Below are 24,088 nucleotides of genomic sequence, written 5' to 3' on the forward strand. Positions count from 1 at the left end.
CCAAAAGTGAAAAGGTAGCATTTTCATTTGAGGTGACAGTAAAAGCTTCTTTTAAACTTTATCATAGCCCTTTAATCACTTTTTCCTGTGCGTCCACGTACATGGGAGGCATACTAAACCATATAAACGTCAAACTGCACCTATATAAGCTCCCACTGCATCTCTCACCTCTTCTTCATTGATAAGAGCCCCTAAAACCAGATACTTGCACATTAGTTATTAATGTCTAGAGTATGACAGATTGTAAACCATCAACCTCCCTCTATACCTCTCATGAGTGATTCTTTCTTTATTTCTTCCAGGCCGTGGCTGCCAAGATTGGAATGGATGGTATCACATCCCATTATTTTGCTTTGTTTGAGGTGATCAACCATTCTTTTGGTGAGTTATTTCATAGCATAGCAACGTTTTCCTTGAGCAAACCGTAAGCATCTGTATGTTGTTGGAATCCATGCCGAGTGTTAAACCACCTTCTTGTGGGCCTGTGGAGCTCCACATTCACTTGTAAAAATGGTCACTTAACATTTAAAGATAACCAATTTCCATTGCAGGTTAGCAACTGGGATGAGCAATGTAAAGGCATTGCATTTGGGTCATAGTCATCCTTCAAATTCCAGAAACTACAAGGAAATCGGAAGGGTTCAGGGTGCAGTTCCACAGCACGATGATGTGGACAGCAAGGGGCTAGCTTCCCTTAAATCTGCATGTTTTATTCTGTTGATGGGACTAGGTTGATGTACAATTCACAGAGCCCCCACTTATTATTTTTTTTCAGACATACTTGTGTTTGCAGATGTTCAACTTTTTTAGTAGTTTCCTCCATTGACTTCCATTTTGCCCCCAGCATTTCTATTATGCATTTGGACTTCTGGCTGTTCTTTGGGCTGCTCAGTAAGGCCTTTTTGACCTCGCTCAGTTGATTTACTTCTGTTGCTTTGGTGTCATGGGTTGTCCTCCTTTTAACTCTTTCCCTGGTGAACGCCCTCGCCCCGCACCCCTACCCGAGAGAGTGCGTAATGAGAACTGTCCTCCGGGAATTTACTTGGTCAGCATTGGATATATTTACACAACCCTGTGGGGAGGGGATTCAGTATTCCAACCAGATAGAAATTCCAGACCTATTTAAGGGTAGTAGCTGTGGCAGAGCAGTCAGGCTTTAACATTAGGAGGGCTGGAAAGTATAGTTGGTACACACAGATAAAAAACACCCAACCTGATATACTGAATTGTATACACTTTAATTACAAATTACATATAGAAGCACCATTAGGTAAAAATAAATACTATGCCTGACCCATAACACACAGTAATTGATCCAGTGCATTTAGAAAAACAGTTATGGTGATTTCAGACCTAAACAACTCGTAATACTAAAATGCAAGTCTACTATCTGGTGACACAATGCATATAGGGTTAAGGAGGGGTAAGGAAGGAGTGCTAGACCAGAGTAACATACATTCAAGTAATCCTGATCAGAACCCCATGTGCCAATACTGAAAGTCACAGTAGTTCTAATCCTGTAGACCTAGTATTGGGATATTACAAATGTACACCATACAATAAAAGAGTGAACTGGGGGTCGGCGGTGAATGGAGAGAACAGAGGCCACCAAAAGACCAAATACATTTCGATTGACAGCACCAACTCCTTAAACTACTAGAAAATAAAGGTACAGCATGGGAACTAAATTTCACGTAGCAAATTTAATGCAAGACTTTATATTTTTAAAGTTAGTGGCACAAGCTACAATTCAGGTCTTTGAGCTATAACTCTGTGTACCCCGGGGCATAAGGGTCAGAGGGGACGAACTGGAAACATTTTCAGAGGCAGGTAAGTACCTCCATCACTTTTGGAAGGTTCCAGGTAGGTTCAAATGTTTTCCATAGGAATAAATGTGACATTCAATAAATACGGACCTGCAAAAAAAATGCAAATACAAGTTCTACCCCACACATGCAACTGACCTCGGGATAACAGTGGAGACCCTCTTGAAGAGTTACAGTGCCAGGTTTGAGAAGCAGTATTGCCCGAAAGGGATGCAGCCAAGCAGGATTCAGGCCAATAGAAATCTGTGGTAGAAAAGGGTCAACAGAAACCTTTGGGGCTGCAATACCATTCTGAGCCATGGCAGCTTTCCTACACCAGGGTTTACGACCAAGGGGGTAAAGTGAGGAAGGATGTTGGAAAACGCTGAATAGACATTCTCTGTACCAAAGGTCCAGCCTATGAGGACGACCCTGGGAGAGGAGGAAGAGTAAAGCCTTGCAAGTGAGACCGCAGGTACAGAGATACAGGACCAGCCAGTATTGCAACTTTGGACTGTAAATGCAACATCAGTTTTTCAGCACTCAAATCTTCCCTCTTGTAAGTAAACCTGCAGCCTCCCAAGAAAAATTCTGTGGAACAGAGGGCAGGTTCAAGGTCTCCCCCACACAAACCTACACACTCTTGGGCTCAACCAATCCAGCCCCCAATCCATGTCAGGGCCCTTTACCAAGGTTTGGGTGAACAGGAAATCAGGTTGGCCTAAAAAAAGCCAAACTTTCATGTCCACCCCCAGAGGAAGTTTAATGGCTGTGATGGGGCCAGGGGCCTGTGTAAACCTATAAAAGGGTACAGGGAGAAGCTCAGAATAAGCATGCATGCGCAGTGCCAACCTTATGATTTCCCTAAACATAGAAGGCGCCAAAAACAAAATGCCAATGAGCAGGCGTCAAGGGATTTTTTATATTACCTCACAGGCTACCAAGAAAGGTATATTGGGCTTCTGATGCTGTAAATAAGCTTGTACCCCTGTTGAAAGCCAAACTTTATTACAGCTGACACCAGCCTACTACCTGAACTCGGTGTAGGGTAATCTAATCACCCTAGGGAAAAATGAGGTGCTTTAAAAGCACCCCTGTTTTAGGAGACATGTCGGCTACCATAGACCCATATACTAAAAAAAGGTTTGCTTTGGCACAAGAACTTCAGCAGATGTCCCTTTGTCCACAAAAAGAGGTTGGATTTAAAAAAAGTTGAAAAAGCAAAGACTCTAGGGCACCACAAAAATGCTCAGAGGAACCTCCACAAATTCTAAAACCTAAAAACCATGCGGTCTTTTGGCTTTGTCCGAAAAAAGTTAGTGGATGCTAACTTTTTTGTTGAGTGACTAGACCTGCATCTCTTACCTGAAGGTACACATTGACAGCTGTCATTTGTTTTATTGAGAAAGTTAACCTGTTATGTCATGCGTAAGGCACCCTCTTTTCAATTTTTACTGATTTTTACACATAAATACAGATCAAAATCAAATGTTTTCCTTTCAGTGGTTGTAAAAAGTGGATAAAAATTGAAATGCATTTCCTTTTGGTTAGGTCTTTAAGTTGTCATAAATGCGTTGCAGGTCAAAGGTGTGCAAAGTAACGCAACAGAAATTGAAAAGGGAAATTCATTCCTTTTTAAGTTGTTTAAAAAGGCTGGAGATATGCAGCCTTTGACTTATTGCACATGAACGTAGATCTTTAGACATTCAACTGTAAAGTTTTTTTCATGTAAATAAATGTGGAAAAATACAGATAAAATTACCCAACAAAATTCTGGATAAATGGACGCAAATGGTGCAAAATAAAAACCATATCTCAGAGCCTTAATCTTGCATAACATTTATTTTATTTATTGGGTATTTATAATGCACCTATACACAATGTGTTTCAAGGCGCATCGAGACAAGGGAGAGGGATGAAAAAAGCAAGTGATCCTACTAGTTTGTGGGACGATTGGGAGCGTGCAAGTGCAGTAACAAAAAAGAGAGGTGAGGGGGAGGAGGGTAAGAGAAGGTTGGGATGAACAGGGAAGAAGACCAACACCGCTCTTACTAGGTCATGAGATGGTTTGGAGCGTGCAAGTGCAGTAACATAGTTGATGGGGCAGGGGGGAGAGTAGTGCAGGATGGGGAGGAAGGGGGAAGCTCAGGCAGGAGGGTGGAGTACTGTCAATGTTTTACATGCAAATTAACACCTTTTTGTTTGACCTTTTATTTAGAAAACATTTAAAGATAATTGGCTACTAAATAATCTCATATTTTTCCTCTAGTTCAAAACTCACTATAACATTTGACCAATAGTACCTCTTGAAAATGACTTCCTTCATAATGTCTTTATCTCACAAGATCGCCATCTCTATAAGGAAGAGAATGAATGGCTACCATCTTCTTGAAGTTAATGTCAAATGCATTGACTTGAACTGAACACATAGGCCTACTATGTAGCAAGGGGTGTGCAGTTATAATGTTGACTGCAAAAAGTCGAAAACAAAAATGTCGAAAAAAAGTCAAAAAAATCGAATGGTTTTTTTTATTTGTATTTTCTTTTTGGTTTAGCTATTAAAAATAAACAGGGGTTGGGGGGGAACCCCCACCCCATCAAAAAAAAAAAAATACAAAACAAAATTACAAATTTTTTTCAACATTATTTTTTTCGACATTTTTGTTTTCAACATTTTCACTATAAACCGTAGCAAGGGTTACTCTTAAATCTTGAACCCAACAAGCCTAATGAACTAGTAAGGTTTACGAGCATGCTAGCTATTCAGACCTAAAAAGCTAGTAGGATATATTACAATAGACCTCTATTTGCAGAGACCATAAGCAATTTAGGGTTTCAACAGGTGTGTATGGTTGGCTTACTGGAAAGTTTGGTTGCAAAACAATGTAGTTATTAATTCCCTTGTTAAGATGGAGTTTCAAAACCAACAGTTTTTGAGGCGCCTGAGAGGCCAACCTAGTTGGCATTTGATTATTCTAGCCACACTCAGTCAAGATAAGTAACAGACTTCTGAAGCTATGGAGGAGAGGGTTGAGTAACTAGAGTTAAATGCTGTTACTAAAGATTTTACTTTTGCACCTTTCCCTCCATAGATTTCTATGGGGCCACATTTTTTTTTTACCCCTGGCCTGGCTTTATGAAGGTCATTAAATCCTTCTGCTTTACTTACCTTGCCTGTGTAGCTCATTCTTATGGGGAGTGACTTGTCCCTAAAGACTGTCAGTACTGATAGAATGTCTCTTTATGAATTCTTGTATTTTTACAGTTGCACACATCACCTTACAGTAAAGTGCAGTTAGTATACTTTGTATCCTTCACTTTTTGGTTACTATTAATATGTGCCTAAGCGAGCTGGAGGCTGATATTTTTACAGTTTTTGTTATATTTCTCATGCATGTACTGTGAATGGCTACTAAACGTGGCTAGCGCCCTAAAATGGCTTTGCTAAGAGCTTTTAGGTTTATTCTTGGACCTTCTGTCTGCCTCCTCACGTCAGGAAATGCCTTCTGTGGAAATCCCTTTCCCGGGAAAAGCTGCTGCTTTCGTGGGCAAAGAGTGTGTGTGTGTGTGTCCCAGTATAGTCGCAATCCACATCCTCTGGTTACTGAAAGTCTATCTCTCGGCAGATGTGCTGGCTACTGGTTGTCCATGATTGGACAGCACCTGGCTGTTTGAAGGGTGCAGATTCTTACCATTGATGGGTTTGCGATCACCTGAAACTTGCATAAAAGGAGAGCTCCTTCAACCAGTGCTCAAGATAAGATTTTGGGAAGGGAGTATTTTACTCTGTTTTTAAACCTTGAGAGTAAATGTGATTTCAAGGGAGTAAAAAATAGTTTTTCCTTCACAAGAGTAAATTGTATGCAACATCCTGTCAACGCATACAAAAGTTAAACCTGTATGGAAAATATGATTATGCGGCAGCAGTCCACATCATAACAGAAAATCATGTTTCGAAGGGATTGTGTCCTCCGACTTATTCCTTATCTTTGATAATACGTTTCCAGCTTGCTGGCCTCGGAAATTTTTTCTGTAAAGGGGAGCTGCGTGTCGACGTCCGTCGAGTCGATGTCCCACGACGGCCACCGTATCGGCGCTGACGTCGTCATGCCCATAAATAGCCACGCGCTGCGTCCGTTGCTCAGTTCCGTTTTTCCGTGCTTCGTGGGGCCTCGGAATGTCGTTGCTCAGTTCAGTCAGGATAACTCTATTTCTGATGTTTGTTAATCTGCTTAGAATCACATGCTGTGCATAGGTCCGACATCCAGTGGTCACTGCGGAGTATTGCATTTTGTTTTTCGTAGTCGAAAAGGGGACGTCGACAAGGCGTGTCTGTAACACTATCCCTATAGTGACGTGCGTTGTACCCACAATCCCTCACGCGTCGAGGTCCCTCAGATTGTTTTTTTCCGCCCAGTTTCTGGTCGCCTTTCGCGGAGCTCCTAGAGAGACATTGCTATACTTACCACGGACCTCGGTCCTTTTGTCATAACTTAATATACTGGTAACGATCCCTCCCCCTCGACGTTAGCTGTGAAGCTGTTTCTCCGCCGAACTATTTTCGACGGAGAGGAAGAGCGGAGGAGATCCTTCGGCGCTGCCGAACACGTGGCCTGGCCTCGACGGCCAACTTACAGTAGGGAGAGTGGGGGTTAGAACTTTGTCTCTTCTCTTTGAGAATGTCTTTCTTTCTCCCTTTTCTTTCCCTTGGGGTTGTTATCGCCAGCTATTATTGCCTCAGCTATGGAGAGGACACCATTTAAGTTTTGCCCACGCTGCAGGGGCAAATATACTTGGAAAGATAAGCACAAGCTCTGTAATCGTTGCTTACCCCTCGATCACATAGAGAACAGCTGCGCAGCCTGCAAGCTCTTAAAACCCAGGACTCTTAAAGAACGTAGGGTTAAGAGGTGGGCAGACTACGCGATGTCGAAGTCAGTTTCCTCACCCGCTGCCGCTGTTACTGAAAGTGACGAGGAGTGCGATAACTCGACGTCCGTTACGGAAGTCATGAACCCCCAGAAGGAGCGCTCACGCTCCTCGTCGTCCGTCCCCGGCCCCGACGGGCTCGGCTCACGCCCTGCTTATGGGGATGAACACCCCGGCGACAAGGACGCACACAAACCCCATAAGGCTAAACACACTACCCACGGCTCTTCTTCGTCGAGAACGAAGGATCCATCAGCGCCGAAGGGGACGCAGGGCACTCCGGCGTCTACCGCAGACCGTAAAGGTCACAAGCCCCACCCGCAAACGCAGCCGCGACCAGCGATTGGGCTTCCATCTAACACGGGCGCTACCCCAAAAACATCCGACGCAACGCTCCATAGAGCGACCGTCGAGGTACAACGCGCAACGCACACAACGTCGACACCAAAGCCCTCGACGGACAAAATCGTGGCCGAGAGCCTAGCGAGAATTGTCGCCGAAGACGAACGTACGCGGACGACGAAACAAACGTCGAATACCGCGTCGAAAAAACACAAAAGTAGCCAGGAACTGCCCCTTTCTCCAAAGGACGCTTCCGAACTACCTGAAGGCTTTTCAGAAGGAGACGGGAACCTCTCGTCGACGCTGTGGGAGCGTTCGAAACGATTCGAAGGCGAAAACACTAATTTTCCCCCTCTAGACTATTCAGGGGTACCCCATGAGACCCTTGAAAGACTCCATTCTTGCATGGAGAAAATGGAAAGGTTTCTAGGAAACCAAGACCCACCCACTCACAAAAGACAAAGAGAATGGCCACAGGATGACCCTAGAGTCAAGATTCCTAGGCTGGTTGACCTCACTGAGGAGGAGCAATACCTCCAAGAAGATGAGGAGTGTTTGGGTGGAGAAGAAGAGGTAGAACTTGAGGAAGAGGGCTTCGAAGAAGATCCTTACACCACTCCTACAGGGTTTGAAGAGGATACAGCTACCTCGCAGCCCTGGCATTCACCGTCAGTGCAGCCTTGGCAATCCCCATCAGTACATTCAGACCCTGATGCCTTTCTCCCTTCTCCTCTCAAGGATTCACATGGGAACTCCTCTCCCATAGATGACCAACCTTCCCTCAATGCACTATTGCGCAAGGCAGCAGCGCATTTTGAGATTGATACAGGGGAAACTCTTCCAGACATCGACTTTGTAGAAAAAGTCATCAAAGAAAAAGCCCCTGTTAGCCAATCTATTCCTCTCCTGGCTTCTATTAAAAGAAGAATTTCTCCTTCCCTTACTAACCCAGCTCTAGTAAGAGGGGTCAACCCTAGAATAGAAAAGCTCTTCAGCCCTTCATCCTCTGACCCTTTATACATCAGAGGACACTCTATTCCGGACTCCCTTGTGGTTACCAACACAAGAAAAAGAGCAGGGGTGCCACTATCCACTAGTGAAGCACCTCCAGACAAAGAAGGCAAAAAACTCTACGCACTGGGGAAGAGAATCACGACCTCCGCCGCCTTCTCCACTAGAATTGCTAATAACAACTCACTTTTAGCTAGCTACGCAGATGCACAGTGGAACAAGCTGCGCAGCGAAGCAGAGGAAGCACCTGAACCTCTGCGTTCTCGCCTGCTAGCTATAATATCAGAGGGCACACTGGTAAACCAGGGCATCGTTAAAAACTCCCTAGATGCCGCTGAGACGGCTGGCCGCTCCCTAGTGCAGGGAATACTTCTCAAGCGCCACGTTTGGCTACGCAATTCAGGTTTTAAGCCCGAAACCCAAGCCTCCCTCATAAATAAACCCATTGAACAGACGCATCTGTTTGGGAAAGCAGTAGATGAGGCCCTAGAACATGCTAAAAAAGAGTTTGATACCATCAAAACTCTTGATCAAATTTCTAGGCCCCCTAACAGGCGAGGCTATGGTAATAAACGCTCCTTTCGTGGCCAAAGACAGCAGCAGAACCAACAACAACAATATTACTCTGGCTCCAACTGGCCCACCAACCAGGGTAACACCCAGTTCAGTCAAAGAGGCCAACGCCGTGGCAAAGGAAGAGGTCGTGGCTCCAGCCCCAGAGGTTCCACGCCCAATACCAGCAAATGACCCGAAAATTCGGGTCCCCTCCCATGCATCACCGGTCGGGGGCCGGCTAACATCGTTCCTTTCAGCATGGGAGGGAATCACGTCAGACCGTTGGGTATTATCCACCATAGCCCACGGATACTGCATCGAGTTCAACGGTTCCCCGAAGTACAAACCCCCACGGAACCGGCGCATGACACCGCAACACCTCTCCATTCTTCTTCAAGAGGTGGAAGAACTACTGAAGAAAGAAGCTATAGAGCCCGTCCCCCTATCACAGGTAACAGAAGGTATTTATTCAGTGTACTTCCTTGTACCCAAAAAGGACTTAACCATGCGCCCTGTATTAGATCTGCGCCCAGCGAACATATTTGTCAAACCCCAAAAGTTTCGTATGGTGACCTTACAGGAGGTAATCCCACTGTTATCACAAGGGGATTACATGACAACACTGGACATGAAAGATGCATACTTTCATATTTTAATGTTGACATCGCACAGAAAATACCTCAGGTTCAAAATAGAGGACAAACACTACCAGTTACTGGCAGTGGCAGCGGCCCACCTGCGCAGATTATCCATCCCGGTATACCCTTACCTCGACGACTGGCTCATAACAGGGGATTCTTACGAAACATGCTTCTCCAATACCCAAAAGACCGTAGACCTTTTGTCCCAACTGGGCTTCTCCATCAACGAAAAGAAGTCCAGCTTAGACCCCAGCCAAACCAAACAATTCCTAGGGGCTCTAATTCGAACAAGGGACGGCCTCGTATTCCCCTCCAACGAGAGGGTCCAAAACATGCTGTTTCAAATTCCCCATTATGTAGCAGGCCGAGAGGTGACGGTACGCAAAGCAATGCGCTTGCTAGGGATGATGGCGTCATGTATTTATTTGGTACCTCACGCGCGCCTGCGCATGCGCCCAATGCAAGAGTGGCTCTACAGCCAGTGGTGTCAGGCCAGCGGACAATGGGACGATCTAGTGGTGGTCTCGCAGGCCTTGGTTCTCTCGCTACGGTGGTGGACAAAAGAAAACCTGTTATTAGGGAAAACTTTTGCCACACCCGCAGTGGAAGCCACTCTAACCACAGACGCATCCCTTACAGGATGGGGGGCTCACCTATCCCATCAAACGGCACACGGAGTGTGGACTCCGAGTTTAGCATCCAAGCATATAAACCTGCTGGAACTACTAGCGGTGTTCAAAGCACTGAAAGCCTTTCAGGAACACTTACAAGGAAAGACAGTGATGGTCCTCACAGACAGCACCACAGCCATGTACTACCTCAACAAGCAAGGGGGCACTCACTCTCCAGGACTGTCCAAGCTGTCCCAGAATATATGGAAGTGGGCTCTCAAACACAACATGTTCCTACTAGCACAACATGTACCAGGGGAACTCAATCTGCTAGCAGACAAACTCAGCAGAGACTTCCCCCTGCCCGAAGAGTACGAATGGCAATTGCACGAAGACATCGTCTTAGACATCTTCACGCAATGGGGATTCCCGGAAATAGACCTGTTCGCAACCCTGGAGAACTCACAATGCCAAAGTTACGCCTCCAGGTACCCCCAGAACCAGTCCAAGGGGAACGGTCTGTTGATTCAATGGTCAGGGAAATTTGTTTACGCCTTTCCCCCGACTCCCCTTCTCAACAAAGTGGTGCACAAGATGCACCAGGAGCAGGTTACCATGATACTAGTGGCCCCAATGTGGGCACGGCAACCTTGGTTCGCTCACTTGATGGAGATGTCCCTATCTCCCCCAGTGAAACTTCCCTGCCCGTACAACATGCTGTCACAAGACAAGGGCAGGACACTGCATCCATGCCCTCAGACCATGAACTTAGCAGCCTGGCTCCTGAGATCATAGAATTTGGACATTTACAACTCCCACAGAGATGTATGGACATCCTCAGGGAAGCCAGAAAACCTAATACTCGACACTGCTATTCTAGCAAATGGAAAAGATTCGTTATCTGGTGTAGAGGTACTAGCATCAACCCAGTTGACTGCTCTCCTACTGACATTATTCTATACTTGACCCATTTACTGGATTCAGGTTTAGTATTCAATTCCATTAAAGTCCACCTAGCGGCACTTTCTGCATACACCACTTCCCAACTTAAAGTGTCGTGGTGGAAGATACCAGTTATCAAAGCCTTCATGGAGGGGGTAAAAAGGATACACCCTCCGATAGCTAACCCAGCTCCCGGATGGGACTTAAATGTGGTACTTTCCAGACTCATGGGCCCTCCCTTCGAACCCATGCACAAGGCAACTCTTAAAGATATCACCCTTAAGACTGCTTTCCTAATAGCTATCACCTCCATTAGGAGAGTAAGTGAACTACAGGCTCTTTCTGTACTAGACCCCTTTGTAACAGTTCACAAAAATAAAGTGGTTCTACGCACACACCCAAGGTTTGCACCTAAATTCATCTCGAAATTTCATGTAAACCAAACTATAGAACTACCAACGTTCTTTCAAAACCCTTCCAGCTCGGGAGAAAAAAGTCTGCATACACTAGATGTACGCAGAGCTGTCATGTTCTACATGGAAAGAACCAGACCACTGAGAAAGACTAATCAGTTCTTTGTCTCGGTGGCAGCAGGAAGAGAAGGAGATGCGGTCTCAAAATCCACTATATCTAGATGGATTGTTCAATGCATCACTCTCTGTTACACTCTTGCTAAGAGAGAACTACCCTTCAAGCCAAGAGCACATTCCACTCGAGGCACTGGGGCTTCCATAGCATTCATTGCAAATGTTCCCCTTGAGTCCATCTGCAAAGCGGCTACCTGGAGTTCTGTGCACACCTTTACAAAACACTACTGTCTAGATGCACACTCTAGATCTGACTCCCAGGTGGGACAGGCAGTATTAAGACATCTTTTCTCTACTGTTCCTTCTCATAACCCACCGCCAACTCCGGGTACTGCTCGCTAGTCTATGCACAGCATGTGATTCTAAGCAGATTAACAAACATCAGAAGACAATGCATTACTTACCGTAAAAGCATTTCTGATGGTTGTATCTGCTTAGATTCACATGCGCCCACCCTTCCTCCCCGCTCGGATGGAAGGAACATAGACTTCCTTTATATCTCTCTTTTCTGTACTCACTCACGTCTATAAGGCTCCCTCAGGGCAGAAAAATACAAACAGAGGGACCTCGACGCGTGAGGGATTGTGGGTACAACGCACGTCACTATAGGGATAGTGTTACAGACACGCCTTGTCGACGTCCCCTTTTCGACTACGAAAAACAAAATGCAATACTCCGCAGTGACCACTGGATGTCGGACCTATGCACAGCATGTGAATCTAAGCAGATACAACCATCAGAAATGCTTTTACGGTAAGTAATGCATTGTCATCTACTCGAATAATACCTACTCTTTCTCGATGGCATCTTCATCGGAACAGACGACGTCGCGATCCGGCTTCAAGAAATGTCGAGACTGTGGTAAAAAATGTCTAATGGATCCACACAGGATCTGCTTGTGGTGCTTGGGATCCGAGCACCATTGTTCGGAGTGTGAGGACTGCATGTCCATGACGGCGAAAGCCTTGAAGGAGCGCAAGGGGAAGCTCGAGAGTGGTAAGTCAGTCCAAACCTCCTCGAAGGTTTCTTCGGCTGAGTCGAGGCATTCGTCTCCTCGCCGTCAAACATTCCCATTCTAGATCTCAAAGTAGCTCCCACCATTCGTTGAGATCAAGACACTCAAAAAAGACAATTAAGATCCCCTTCCTCGTCTTCTGTGTCCCCAGAAAGGGTCTCCTGTCCCACAAAACACAGCTCTCAAGCGGAGTGGGAGGAATTCAGAAAGAAAATGTTAAGCGTCTTCGAGAAAGCGGCCTCAACCCCCTCGAAGACAGCTGAGGGTGATACCCCGGGTGAAAACCAAAAAAATAAAAACGCTGCGAGTCGCAGCACCCGGCGAAACATTCCACCCGAGAGCGCCACGAGCCATCGGGTAAGAAGGCACCATCTTCGCCGTCGTCGAAGATTCCTTCGACGCACGGATCGGTGCCATCAACGCCGTTGTCGAAGGGCTCCTCGACGCATTGGTCGATCGACTCGACGCCATCGTTGACGCCGATGAAAGAGGAGACCAAGGCCACTCCACAGCCAACAGTGATTCCAAGGGCCTCCGGCACGATGCCGAGACCGTCGTCGATGTCCTCGAGTAGGATTCCGATCCTCTCGAGTTCTTCCAGACCACTTCCAGTTTTTTCGACGCCATTCTCGGCGCCTTCAAAGCCTGTCACATCGCGTCGACGTTTTCTCGCCCAATAATGACGAGTTTGGCTCCTTGTGCCTTAGAGATGGGTTTTACACCATTTCAGAGGTCAGAGTACCCTGGACTATCCTCAATTTATGAAGAGGGGGAAGATTCTGACCAGGAAACATTTGGGTTACAGAGGACCACACTGACTATTTCAGAGGATTTCACCTCTGAGGAAAGAAGGCTGAAGGACTTACAAGAGTCGCTACATGAGGCAAGTGGGCTGGACACTTCCCCAGAAGTGGAATTTGTTAAACCAGACCCAGGGGAACATGCCGAAACACCCTATAGAACCCTTATGGCAATTATTGAATTTATGGGTTGGTCTGCGCCTTCAGCTGTTTTTTAACAGGATGACCTAACAGACATATTAGACAAAGGTCCACAGGAGGACCCTGTGGTCCCCTTCATGCAGCCTTACAAAGGAAAATTACATCGAATTGGAAAACTCCTGAAGTTATCCCCGCGGTAAATAAAAGATTGTCAGCCAAGTATAGGGTAGCGGCTGCTGACCCTGAATACTTATCAAAACACCGACTCCAGAGAGCTTGGTGGTTCAAGCGGCAACTTCATCTAGCAGTAGGCCCGCTTACCCTACTGTCCCACAGGATAGAGATGACAAGAGGTACGATTCTATGACTAAGAAAGTCTTCTCTGCTTGTAGTATGGCGTTGAAGTCCATCAACGCCACCTGTATGCTCGCCAGGTTCAGTCACACACTATGGGAGTGTGCTTCATCAGCGGCTGACTGCATACCCGAAGGAGAGGAAAAGGAAGCCTTCCTTAACATTATTATCGATGGAAAAGATGCCATGTGCGAATCACTTCAAACTGGCATCGATTCCGCTGACAGTATCAGCAGGGCCATGGCGGCAAGTACAACAATCCGCAGGCATGCAGGGTTGCGAAAGTCGGGCTTTGCTCCAGATGTACAGGCCAGACTTTTGAATATGCCCTTTGACGGCTCTTCACTATTCGGGAAAAAGGCTGATGACAGTCTGGAAAAGTTGCAGACTTCTAAAGCAGCAGCAAAATCTTTAGGAGCTGCTATCCGCCAAACTCCTTTTCGCCCCTCAGGAACCTCTGGGAGAGGAAAGTCCTTTCGCTATTATTCCGCATTCGGGAAAGGCAGAGGACAGCCGGCTCAAAGAGGCCAAAGGAGATCCACCCGAGGTGGACGGGTCAAAAGTACTAAGGCCGCAGCAGCAGCAGGTGCCTCTTTACCCTCAGCATCTGCATCAGCCGCCTCCAAACCACTCTGAGGCCTGTCGACACAATACACCTGTAGGGGGCACGTTAACTCCCCATCTGACAGAATGGCAGGCTATAACGTCAGATGCTTGGGCATTGGAGACAGTTGCCCCGGGTTACTGCCTACCCTTTCTACACATCCCTCAGAGTCATCCACCAGGGAACAGCTCTCTAAAAGTTCCAGATCCGCTCCTCTTGCAGGAAATTATAGACCTGCTAGAGAAAGGTGCCATAGAACCGGTACCTGTAGCGGACAGGAACAAGAGCTGGTACCCCCCCCTACTTTCTCATACAAAAGAAGGACGGAGGACTGAGACCCATCCTGGACTTACGAGAATTGAACAAGTTCCTCAGGAAGGACAAGTTCAAGATGGTAACTCTCTCTCAGATCCTTCAGGCCCTCCAGCTCCAGGACTGGCTGGTACCTCTGGACCTTCAGGATGCTTATTTCCATGTGCCAATCCATCTCAAACACAGGAAATACCTGAGGTTTGCAATTGGCGGCTCTCATTATCAATTTCGAGTTCTGCCATTTGGGCTGACCTCCACCCCGAGGGTTTTCACCAAGCTGATGTCGGTAGTGGCGGCGAGTCTAAGGAGGGAAGGGATCATGGATCCACGTCTACGCCTACCTGGAAGATTGGCTGATCAGGGCTGTATCTTCGAAACAGGCCCAGGCCCAGCTAGATTATGTCTGCCAGTGGCTTCACAACCTGGGCTTCTCCCTCAATTTAAAGAAGTCACAGATGATACCATCACAGAGACTCCAGTTCATTGGAGCGGTCCTGGACCCTTCCCTGGGAAAAGCCTCGCCACCAGAGGTGAGGGCTCAAGATATTCTACAGATGGGCACCAAGTTTCAAAATGCCCAACGTCTCCCAGCCTTCGACTTTTTGAGGTTGCTAGGCCTCATGGCATCCTGCATCTTCCTTGTGCCAGAGGCTCGCCTGAGAATGAGATCTCTTCAGTGGGCACTGAGAAGTCAGTGGTCACAATTCTCAGGGAGAATGTCAGACCTCCTCCGGATTCCGGACAAGGTAGCCCACGGCCTTCAGTGGTGGGCCTATTCAGAGAACATCTTGAAAGGAGAACTGTTTTGGCAACCATGGCCGCAGATAACAGTAGTCAGACGCCTCGCTTACAGGGTGGGGAGCCCATGCCAACGACTTGACCATCAGCGGTCGTTGGCCTCCATCAGAGTCCAGACTACATATCAACCTATTAGAGCTGAGAGCGATCAGACTAGAGCTGAAAGCTTTCCTGCCATCAGTACAGTGGAGAAATGTCCTGATAATGATGGACAACACAGTGGCCATGCACTACCTCAACAAAAGAGGAGGCGTAGGTTCACTACCACTGTGCAGAGAGGCAATGCAGCTATGGTTTTGGGCAATTCGGGAAGGAATCTCTCTATCGGCAGTCCATCTAGCCGGAGAGAAGAATTTGACAGCGAACGCTCTGAGCAGGCAGAGCACAGTCTCCCATGAATGGGAGCTAGCTCAGGAAGTCCTTCAAGAGCTCTTCGCCCTTTGGGGAACCCCTCAGGTGGATCTGTTCGCCACAAGCACCAACAGGAAATGCAATCTGTTCTGTTCAAGTGAATTTCCCCCGAGAGGAGCTCTGGGAGACGCGTTCGTAGTGGACTGGGAGTTTCCACTCCTCTACTCGTTTCCACCAGTCTCTGTTATTCCTCAAATGATCAGGAGGTTGAGAAGATTCTGGAAAACCATCATCCTAATTGCCCCGGACTGGGCCAGGAGAACGTGGTACCCGGACCTACTAGATATGTCCATCTGTCCTCCAATCCCTCTTCCACTCAAAGAGAATCTTCTCTCGCAGAAGGGAGGTCAGGTTCTCCATCCAGACATCAGAACCCTCAACCTTCACGCTTGGCTTATGAAAGGTTGAGGTACAAGGATTGGGATCTCCCTGATGACGTCATGGATGTGTTGCTTTCGTCCAGAAGACCAGCAACAAAGTCTTTATACCGCTGCCGTTGCAACAAGTTTTGCAGCTAGTGTAGGGAAGAGAATATCGACCCTTTTCCATGCGGTACACCAACGGTGCTATCGTTTCTACTCTACTTGGCAAACTCAGGCCTTCAAGTTGGCACTGCAAAAGGCTATCTCGCAGCGCTTTCTATCTTCAAGCGCACTGCGGAGGAACCATCGTATTTCGAAATTCCTCTAGTGGTACAATTTCTCAAGGGTCTGACTAATGTTTACCCTCCAAAACCATTCCAGGTTCCATTATGGGACTTAAATTTAGTCTTAAACTTCTTAATGGGCACTCCATTCGAGCCACTTCACTCTTGCGCATTAAGATTTCTCGCACTTAAAACTGTCCTACTTGTAGCACTAACATCGGCTAGAAGGGTGAGTGAGCTTCAAGCTCTCTCCTGTTAACCCCCACATACAATCTCCCACAAGGACAAGGTTGTCCTCCAGGTGAAGCCTAATTTTCTCCCAAAGGTAGTTTCTGAATTCCATATTACTCAGAAAATTACCTTGCCTTCATTCTACCCTCCTCCCCATCCGCGGAAAGAGGAGGAAAGGCTACACAGGCTGGACCCTAGGCGAGCTCTGGGCTTTTACATCAGCAGAATGGCTAGAATCAGGCAAGCAGACCAGCTGTTTGTAGGATACTCGGGTCACAAGTTGGGACTACCCATAACGAAACAAACCATCTCCAGGTGGATTATCTTGGCCATCCTGGAATGTTATAGACTAGCAGGGAAAGAGCCACCCCAAAACCTCAGGGCTCATTCAACCAGGGGTATCGCAGCTTTTCCGGCTCTCCAGCGAGGGGTACTGGTCCGGGACATATGTGCGGCTGCCACATGGTCGTCCGCACATACATTCACAAAATTTTACAACCTGGATTCCTCCACTGCTCAAGAGACCAGATTTGGCAAAGCCGTATTACACTCGGTCCATCCCTAAAGGGATATATAACACTATCACTCCCTCCTCCAATTACATACCACTGCTATGGAATCTATCAAAGATAAGGAATCCGTCGGAGGACACAATCCCTTCGAAGAACAAGTCACTTTCTTACCTGGTAACGTTCTTTCGACGGGATGTTCCTCCGACGTATTCCTTATCGCCCCTCCAATCCATCCCTGCAGTGATAACTTCCCTTGTGGTTGCAGCTTTCGCTCCTTCAAGGTTATTAACCAATTCAGGCATGTCTTTCTTATAATACAAAACGGAACTGAGCAACGGACGCAGCGCGTCTCTATTTATGGGCATGGTGACGTCGGCGCCGATACGGTGGCTGTCGAGGGACATCGACTCGGTGGACGTCGACGTGCAGCGCCCTCTACAGAGAAAAAAATTCCGAGGGCCAGCAAGCTGGAAATGTATATCAAAGATAAGGAATACGTCGGAGAAACATCCCGTCGAAAGAACGTTACCAGGTAAGAAAGTAACTTGTTCATCTTTTTATATCCGGTTTAAAGATATCGTCTGTAATGATCTGTTCAATGACATTGAGAGTCTGTTATACTATGAGATGACTCATAATTTTGTGTATATATGTAATTGCAGATTTATTTTGCTTCTGAAGGGGTGTTTCCCCGAAACGCGTAGAGCTTGAAATTTCATCTCAACATAAGAACATTGTTCACGTTTTTTTTGCTTTTTATGATGGCCATATGTGAATCTTATTATTGTTTATTTACATTCAGTTGTTAAATCAAAGCTATTTATGCTCTTATTTGTGTTCCTTTATCTAAACTTAAATACATATTTGTGAATAGCTAAACAGTATATTGACTGATTTATTTCAGCTTAAAAGGTGTGCAGGGCACGGGAGTGTCTTTAAATTTAGACACTTTTCTCAGTTCGTTTTGCACAGGCTCCAGTGTCAGGGCTCGTATTCCTCCCCAGCACCCGAAATGTGTTTTTGTAATCACTTTACGTACTGACTTTAAATTAGGTGTGCTCCTATTGAAACGATCATTTCACTGACGAAATCCTTCAGGAAGTCTGAAGCGTTGTCAGCTTTGGGTGTATGTCTCCCAGCACCCAGGCCTCAATCTTCTATCACCTGTTGGATCGTTCAGGCCATCTCAAAGGCGGATACAGCCATGGGCAAACCGGTTCCTGCTGGGATCCACACCCATCCATGTGGTCAGGGCTAATGCCACGGCTGTCGCTTTCCAGAGGCATGCTTCTTGGGCTGTCATTAGCAGGAGGCGGCTACTTGGGCCACTCCGTCTGTGTTCTATATGCACTATTCCCTGGATACCAGCTGCAGGTGGGATGGAGAGTTCACTCAGGCGGTTCTGAAGAAAATGTTTGAATAGTCTTAGATATGAGACAGGTTGTCAGAGTTCCACGCAATGGTCTTGTTCGCTTAGTGACTAGAGTATCCATAGTCCTTAGTCCCCTTTCCCCCATACATCCCTCCCACCTTCCCCCGCTTGTATGCCAGGGCGGCCTAAAATATTCAGCATAGCCAGGTATCAAATCATCCAATGTGTTAAAAAGGGACTTGGGTGAGGTGCCGGAGGGTGGGGTCTCTGGTACGTTCCAACACCCAGGGTCGCACTCCCTCGTGCTGTACTAAATTTAAAGGGTGAACTTCATTTTTCACTGCATATGGTTCTGGTACCATCCCCTATGATGGGAGACGCCTACAAGGATGGAGGAAAGGGGTCTCAGAACTTTGAGTACTCTAGTCACTACAGTGAGTAACTTTAATTTTTGCTTGAATTTAAAATGTTATGGCTTGAATGTGCCAGAAGGATTAGTAGTATCAATCTATATTATATGATCTCGTGTGCTGCAGGAGAGTCCTTCCTCAAAGATGATGAGCGGCAAACGACCAGTGAATTCCTGTTGCATAAATGGTAACTGGCAAAGGAATTTCTTGTATTGCCACCAGCGCTGAAAGATTTAACCGTTGTCTTAAAGGGTCATCTCTACCACTGATACAGAACAAATGTTAATTTGGCGACCCAATCCTCTGCCGGAGAATGTGAATCACTGGATGACTAATGTGGGACGATCCAGTTATTTGGTTGCCTACCCCTACAATAGAATTGTGGCCACTCATTTATGTATTAAGTTTAATTTAAGTGAGGCCCTTTATATTAGAGGGGATTTGTCCAACTCACTTAGCATGCATACTCTGTGGGGACTCATGTAAGGAAAGTATAAGGCCTCTATTGTTGGAATGTGACACCTTAAGTTTCTTGCGTTGAATTGCACTTAAAGCAAGTGGCATTGCCATTGAGGAAACTGGCCCTGACTTTGTGTGGTAGGAATATCTTTATGGCGATTTTTGTTTTGTGCATCACATGACCATACTGTGGAATATAGTGCTCAATATAGTTTTAATATTACAATAGAAATTGGGTTTGCACTATGTTGATGTATATAACTAGTTGATGCATTTTATGGAAGGTAACTTTGTCGCAGATTAGGTTTTCTGTGGGTTTTTTTTCTAAGATGCTTTTAATCACTGAATGAGATTGTATTTATGTAGGATAACCTGATGTTAATGTTCCCTTGGTGCATATTCTACTTCTGAAGATTGTACAAATACAAAGCCTAACGGCTGTGTTATATGGAAAAAATAAAATTCGAAATATCTCAAATATATATACATTCACCATGTCAGGACAGTTTATCTGACGCCTACTAGGAGCTTTATAAAACGAGATCTTGGGCAATCAGGCATCCGTCCGAGACACGACACTGAGACAGCCCTGATCGATTTAAAAATACAAATCGAGGATTTGAAAGACAAGGGCAAACAAGCGCTCTTACTCCTACTCGACCTCTCTTCGGCCTTCGATTTGGTCGATCACCAAACTCTCTGCCAGCACCTTAAGATTGCCGCCCACTTCTCGGATGCAGCTACCACATGGATCAGCTCGTTCCTGGCAAACGGATCCATGAGGGTCTTCTCCCCTTTAGCTGCAGCTGACCCAGCTCATTTTCCCTGCAAGGCTCTTGTGTATCACCCACACTTTAAAACGTATTTACTAAACCGCTTTTTGATATTCTTGACCATCTGGGTCTCACCTACACGAATTATGCGGACGATACCCAGATACTCATCCCTATCACTGGCGATTATGTAACCGATGTTAAAGCACTGAATGTAGTATACACTGTCATCCTGGCTTGTATGGTTCACCACAGGCTCTGCCTCAACGATGAGAAAACTGAGTTGCTAATCTTAGGCTCTCAGTCCAAACTCACAAAACTTGACCCTAAATACGCTTCCTTCAACATTGATGGCAATGTTATTAAGGTCACTAACGTCACTAAAACGCTTGGAATTTACCTTGACTCTACTCTCTCTCGACAGACAAACCAACTCAGTAGTTTCAGCATCCTCGTATACATGTAAACGCATCCATGCTTGTCGCCCCTTCCTGACAATAGATAACTGCCTGATCCTTGACAGAACCCTCATCTTGTCGAAAATTGACTACTGCAACGCCCTCTACCTTGGGACGAGTCAAACCTCGATAAACTCCAGGTCACCCAGAATAACGCCATTAGAGCTGCTCTTAACATACCTAGATGCGCCCATATCTCAGCTACCAGGCGCAATTTACATTGGCTTCCCATTACACTGCGCATCGCCCTCAAAGCACTTGTTCTAAGCTACAAAGCACAGAACAATGCTGCACCTGCTACTTGTCTGCGCGCTTCACTCAACACGCAGCATCCAGACCTTTGAGATCTGCACAGGCGCACACACTAATCATTCCCAGCTTCAAGCTTCAGACACCAGAGGTACGAGCTTCCCAGTTCTTGCAGCGAAGCTCTGGAACTCCTTACCCAATGATCTCAGGAATATTCCATCTTTCCATTCCTTCAAAAACAGAACCAAACGGTGGCTTTACGAACACGATGATGCACTGGCCTCCTCTTTGTAACTCTTGCTGCTCCTATTCTGCTAACCGGCTACTCAATGTATACACTGTATCTGCTTGCTGCTCAGACACCTCGTGGAGGGTTCCACCACATGCTCCACTTTCATTGTAAATTTATGTATACATTTATATAATTGTATCTGGTCTTGTATCTTCCTATGTAACACTTTCTTGTAACTACCTTTCCAAACATGCGCCCTGATGCCCCTGGGCAAGTTGCGCAATATACATAAACACAAAATACAAATAAAAACACTGATATTGAGCATTACAGATAAGGGGTGTATAGCAACTTTTACTCCCTGAACAATTGGCAAATATTCCCAAAAAATAAAAATAGCGAGTAAAAATAACCCCAACAAAAAATAGGAAAAAGACATGTGGAATCTTGTACCCCCGGCTTTCACCATCACAATTCCATGGATATGTTTGAACCAGTAATGCACATAGTACCACAGTAAGAAGCTATTGTTTTAACTGCCTGATTGGAAGAAGTAACCCTGTATCTTTTAATGTGCAAGAATTGGGAGCAATGAAATAAATATTACAAAAACTTTTTCAGATAAAACAGATTTGTGCTCGGTTATAAAATACTCTAATTGGGAATTGGATTTACATTTTTACTCCCACATTAAAAAATTGGGAGTAAAATGCTCCCAGTTTCAAATCTTATCTGGAGCACTGGATACGCTGGTGTATTGTAAAAATGTTTTATGTATATATTTCTGAGGCTTGTGAAATCTGCTTAGATCACATGCTATGCATAGGCCGACATGTCGAAGCTGCAGAGTATTACAGTTGTTTTCGAAACTCGAAAAGGGACGTTGACGGGGCGTGCCAGTAATACTATCCCTAGTGTGACTTCTACTGTACCCATGACTTCATCTATACCCATGGCGTTGAGGTCCCTCAGATTGTTTTATTACGCCATCATTGTCAGTCGCTCAAAGCAGAGTTCCTTCTTGCGATCGCCATTATTTACAAAATATAATTAGTTCTAGTTTACTGTTACTGTTCTTTCTTAGCCGTTCCCCTACAAGACCTTCCGCGACTGCTTCGAGGACTAACTTTGTTGACGGCTGCTTCAACTCGCTCGACAAACTTTTCAGAGGGCCTCGAAAGGCTGCTCCGGGCCTGAGCCCTCAAAGTAGGGAGAGTTGGTGGGGGTGGGGGTGGTTCATTTCTCAGTTTTCCCTAAGAGAATGCATCTTGCAAGCTTTTCAAGCCCAAAACTCTGAAGGACAGTAAAACCAAGTGCTGGACCCACCACGCAATGCAGGCCGAAGCCGCCATTGGCGTTGAGGGTGCCGGCAGCATCAGCGTCTTTAGTGACGCCGAAAGCGAACAGGGTCCGTCTGATGCCTGCATGCAAGCCCCCGACCCCATCAGGCAGGCCAGTGGCACACAACCCATGGCCACAATTCAACTTCATTGTCGACCGGAAGGCCACACACAGCGTCCAGGGGGTGTACCGACAGTTCCCTATTCTCTGGGCCATCGCGCTCGCCTCACGACAGGCCCCCGAAATTGACAGAGGTCCGGTCCTGACTCTTTCACCAAAACTCCCAGTCCACACACGCCAACGACTGAGCGCCGAAAGACATGCCGATGGCCCACTTGCATGCCGATAAACGGCAGTCGAAAGAGACTGCGAAGGCCTCTGCAAAATCCACTCAGAGCTCAAATGTCAGAGCTCATCAGAAAACACGTCCTGGACACATTACTAAATGGTCGGACGTCAAAAAACAAGTCCTCAAAGCAAAAGGAGGGCTCTAGTATAGGGACTATGACCCAGCAGGAGGGGACCATTTCAGGGGCTATGAGGCACAAGAAACACCCTGCACCAACTCTCACCTTTCCTTCCCATCTGTTGTCCCAAGTTCATCCCAATAGTCTGCTGAAGAAATTGATTGGGTCATGCGACATATGTCTTCATTAGCCAGTTTCTTTGACAACCACCCAGAGGTTTTAGTAGACCTTCAGGCCACTCCACCGGCTAGTGGGGATGCACTTACACATCCCCCCTGCCAAAAGAGCCTATACAGACACTATACAAGCACCCTCCCCTCAGCAGGATCCAGGGCAGCTTGTTTGCTACAACGCCACTCAGGACTTCCAGGACACTGGAGCATACACGGACACTGAAGACCAAGTGGACATGGGGGATGTAGAGCAGTTTTTTGACAATAATGACTTCTACGTCATACAGTCGCCGCATCTTGCAGATCCACCAATGGCAGACTCACAGGTGGACAGTCAAATTCAGTATAATGATATGCTCCTAAAAGCAGCAAAACATTTCAAGATAGATATTTGGGAGACCCTGTTAGCGTGAATTCTGAGAAATGTGCTAATTCCCTCCACATTGGAGACCCCCAGCAACTTTTCTGGATTTTGAGGACTTGATTGTTTTAACCTGAAGAGAGTGAGACCCTTTTTCCCCACTCTCTCATGTATTTTAATGTGATTTCTGAACTTTGTTTTTCTTTTGGTTATGGAGCCTGACAAACTCCATAGGCATCATCTTTTACATTGTCACACAGCACCTTCAGGGCAGTGGCACAGGGAAGTCTTCCAGATTTCCCCAAGGTTTAAATGGCTTCTCTGGTGTAAACTACTGTTTTCCAGGGCAGTAAAGTGAAATTGGCTTTACTTAAATTTGTAACTTTCTAGACCCAGCACACACTATTTTACAATAGGGTGCTGGAGGGGTTACTTAGTATCCCCTTTGTCTAGCTTCTCATGCAACATTTTTGTTACCCTTTCCTCACTGAATGGCTGGTAGCAGTGGTTTACTTTTAACTACGTGGTCTGCATTTACCCCAGGAT

General features: G+C 46.2%; 1 protein-coding gene across 3 annotated transcripts in view; it reads left to right on the forward strand.

The window, feature by feature from the left end:
* SNX27 (sorting nexin 27) overlaps positions 1–24,088 on the forward strand; it is a 990,538-nt gene that overhangs the window by 414,510 nt on the left and 551,940 nt on the right. For all 3 annotated transcript variants that reach the window (XM_069650534.1, XM_069650552.1, XM_069650543.1), the window contains exon 6: positions 303–381. In XM_069650534.1, coding sequence (XP_069506635.1) covers positions 303–381 — 79 coding nt within the window. The remainder of the gene's footprint in view (positions 1–302; positions 382–24,088) is intronic.

The sequence above is a fragment of the Ambystoma mexicanum genome, chromosome 1p (genome assembly GCF_040938575.1).
Source record: "Ambystoma mexicanum isolate Mex_15411 chromosome 1p, UKY_AmexF1_1, whole genome shotgun sequence".
In the NCBI taxonomy this organism is placed as follows: Eukaryota; Metazoa; Chordata; class Amphibia; order Caudata; family Ambystomatidae; genus Ambystoma; species Ambystoma mexicanum.